The 3305-nt window shown below is 46.6% G+C and overlaps 1 protein-coding gene across 3 annotated transcripts in view; it reads left to right on the top strand.

The window, feature by feature from the left end:
* SIPA1L2 (signal induced proliferation associated 1 like 2) overlaps positions 1 to 3305 on the top strand; it is a 234625-nt gene that overhangs the window by 171541 nt on the left and 59779 nt on the right. For all 3 annotated transcript variants that reach the window (XM_023517656.1, XM_023517655.1, XM_023517654.1), the window contains exon 9: positions 2797 to 3071. In XM_023517656.1, the coding sequence (XP_023373424.1) occupies positions 2797 to 3071 (275 nt within the window). The remainder of the gene's footprint in view (positions 1 to 2796; positions 3072 to 3305) is intronic.

Below are 3305 nucleotides of genomic sequence, written 5' to 3'. Positions count from 1 at the left end.
AAGCGAGAGGCGGATGCAGTCCCGGTGGTGAGGCTGGGATGGGCCTGAGAAATGGGAAGAGAGAGGCGGATGCAGTCCCGGTGGTGAGGCTGGGAATGGGCCTTAGTGAGGCTGGGAATGGGCCTGCTCAGCAGATGGTGAACTTTGTGTCTGTTCTCAAGTCATGGAAAATGGAGCAAAAGGTATGTGTTATGCAGGTTAAGATTCAGGAGGGAATGAGGGTTTCTGCCTAGAGGGCTGCTTCAAGGCCATGCAGCCTGCACAGTTTACAGAGACCCACTCTCCGAAGAGCAGGTGCTTGGTTGAATATTCTTCTGTTGCCATCCTTAAATTCTTTTTTGTTTTGTTACTGGCTTATTTCACTTTTAATGTCCTTATGGTTCACGCACACTATAGCACTTACCGGGATTTCCTTTTTTTCTGAGGCTAAATGATACTCCCTTCTATGTGTATGGCATATTTTCTTTATCATTAGACGTTTGGGTTGCTTCTGTATCTTGGCGTTGTGAGAGATACTGCAATGAGCATGGGTCTACAGATAAGTCCTTGAGATCCTGTTTTTGATTTATATATATGTGTGTGTGTGTGTGTGTAATTACTTATAGAAGTGGCGCTGCTGGATCATATGATATGTTTTATTTTTAATTTTTTTAAATCTTGAATAGAGGGCCTTGCATTTTTATTTTGCATGGGCTCTACAAATTCCATAGCTGCTCCTGGATATATGGCTAAGAGGCCCCTATATTTATGTAATAACCTAGTCTGAAGAAGTATGTAAGGACTTCAAATAAATGGGAAACTTGGTCCCTCAGACTTTGGAATGTAATGAAGTAAGGAACAGAAGGGGTAAAGAAATAGCAAAAAGTGGGCTGGGCACAGTGGCTCACGCCTGTAATCTCAGCACTTGGGAGGCTGAGGTGGGCGGATTGCCTGAGCTTACAGGTTTGACACCAAGCTAAGCAAGAGCGAGATACCGTCTGTTAAAAAAAAAACACAGCCTGGTGTTTTGGCGGTACCTGTAATCCCAGCTACTTGGGAGGCTGAGGCTAGAGAATCACTTATGCCCAAGAGTTTGAGGTTGCTGTGAGCTGTGATGCTATAGCTCTCTACCAAGGGCAACAAAATGAGATTCTGTCTCAAAAAAAAAAGAAAGAAAGAAAGAAATAGCAAAAAGCCAAAGTAGAGGAGGAAATAAGCAGAAGAGCCAGTCTGGAGTACTTTTCGTCTAATGTATGGATGTTAAATTTCACCTGACCGTTGCAGTGATGATTAGAAGAAAGCAAGGCCCATGTTAGATGCAGTATTTGGTAGGGTCGCTTAGAGCAGAGTTGCAAAACAAGCAAACAAAATTCATCTCCATTGTACATATGACAAAGAACTTTTCCAACAGTTTTAATTAATTAATTAATTAATTAAATTAATTCAGTTCCTAACTTGGGAAACTTTAGTCTTTCAAAACTTTACCACTGACTAAAACCAGCAGCCCCGTTCCCTGATCGCTGAGTCCCAGACTGCCATGCCTGTCTGGGAGATGATTGGCACTGTGTGCACTGTGGTAACCATGGAAACATAGACAGCGCGGTGATACGTGGAACCAGCCCCAGTCCCACAGCTCTACTTACCTGTCACAGGTCTTATTAAACAAGTGTCTGTGTATTCAGAGCATGCTTCATGGAAACGGAGCATTCATCACCCTGAAACTTCATATATTGCCTGTGGGCTTTGGAGAGTAAGAGTACGGTACCTCCGACTTGAAATTTCCCACCTGTAAGTGATGTCATAGTCATCCGGTGACACTGGATGAGCCTGTGTTTTTCTTCCATTACGTATAAACTGTGATCGGTAAGCCTTCTGAGGTTGGGTTACTGGTGCTCTAGCGCACCGAGCAGGATGCAAACCGCTTGTCTTTCCTGTCCTTTTTGTGGTGCTGTTGTAGACTCTCACTCTTGGGGAAGGTACCTGTTCTGACCTTCCACTGCCTGGGGTTGCTCTTGGCCCCCAGGGTAGGACCCAGTGGAGGAGAGGCAGCTGTGGGCACAGGGAGTCTCTCTGCTACCTGGCAGAGCACCATCCTGCACATGTCCCTTGTTAGCAAATGGCCAGGGAGCCTGGCTAGCCTGGGCCACTGTTGATCCTGAGTGGTCCTCACCAGCCCGGCGAGCGTGTACCGTAAAACCTCCACAGTATGTCCCCAGGGCTGGTGCACAGAGAGCATTTACAACTTGTGTGACACTCCAGCTTTCTGCTGTTGCCTTTCCTGATCCAGGAGTGGGCCACTAAGTATTAGCTTAGAAGTGCTTTGGACTTTTTTTTCTTTTTTGAGATGAATGAAATTGTTTAATAGATTTTAATGCTTAATGGTTAAAACTTGCAGTTATTTCCAGAGCTTTCACATTTTTTTTTTCCATTGCTGTAGCTGAGCTGCAAAAATAGAATTTATAAGCTTTAGAACCAAGTCAGTTGACATAAGAAAGGAGGGGAGGGAATTACCAGAATCCATCTGAAGCTCCCAATGTCTGGGTCAGTGACATCTAAGAAAAAGCAGGCACCTGTATCAGGACTGGATATGCCCTTGGGGAATGAAACCGTTGTGGTACTTGGGTTATTCTCTTCACACTAGATGTCAAAGTCAGCTGTGGTGAGTCTTTATTGGAAGGTTTGAGGCAGATAGAGGCAGACACTCTATCTGTGAGGACTGGGGGAGAGGGGCCGGTGAGGAGCCTGTGTGTGCCCTTGTGAGGGCCCTGTGGTGGCCTGGGCTGGAGGAGCATTTCTAACCGTCACTTTGTCTCCTAGATAGTGACAAGAGGCTGTGAGACTGTGGAAATGACCCTGCGGAGGAATGGGCTAGGCCAGCTCGGCTTCCACGTGAATTTTGAAGGAATCGTCGCAGATGTGGAACCTTTTGGCTTTGCCTGGAAGGCCGGCCTGCGCCAAGGGAGTCGCCTCGTGGAGATCTGCAAAGTGGCCGTGGCCACTCTGACCCACGAGCAAATGATTGACCTGCTCCGGACGTCTGTGACCGTGAAGGTGGTCATCATCCAGCCCCACGACGACGGCTCGCCCCGCAGGTGAGGCGTGGGAGGCCCAAGCAGTGCTCTCCCTCCTGTGCCTTTGCGGCACTTGCGGGGTGCTCCAAAGGTGCGATCAGTGTGTCTTTGGACAGTGTTCTTGGGACGTCAGCCATTAGAGCAATCGAAAGGAGCTTTAAAAAATGTTACTGGTATGTAGTAAGTGATCAATTACACTTTCCTAAGTAATTTGATACATGAACAAAAATGTTACTGGTATGTAGTAAGTGATCA

This window comes from Otolemur garnettii, unplaced genomic scaffold, assembly GCF_000181295.1.
Source record: "Otolemur garnettii isolate 467f Iridium unplaced genomic scaffold, OtoGar3 scaffold00116, whole genome shotgun sequence".
NCBI lineage: Eukaryota > Metazoa > Chordata > Mammalia > Primates > Galagidae > Otolemur > Otolemur garnettii.
The sequence above is the reverse complement of the archived record's forward strand: the minus strand, read 5'-3'. Positions and strand labels throughout refer to the sequence as shown.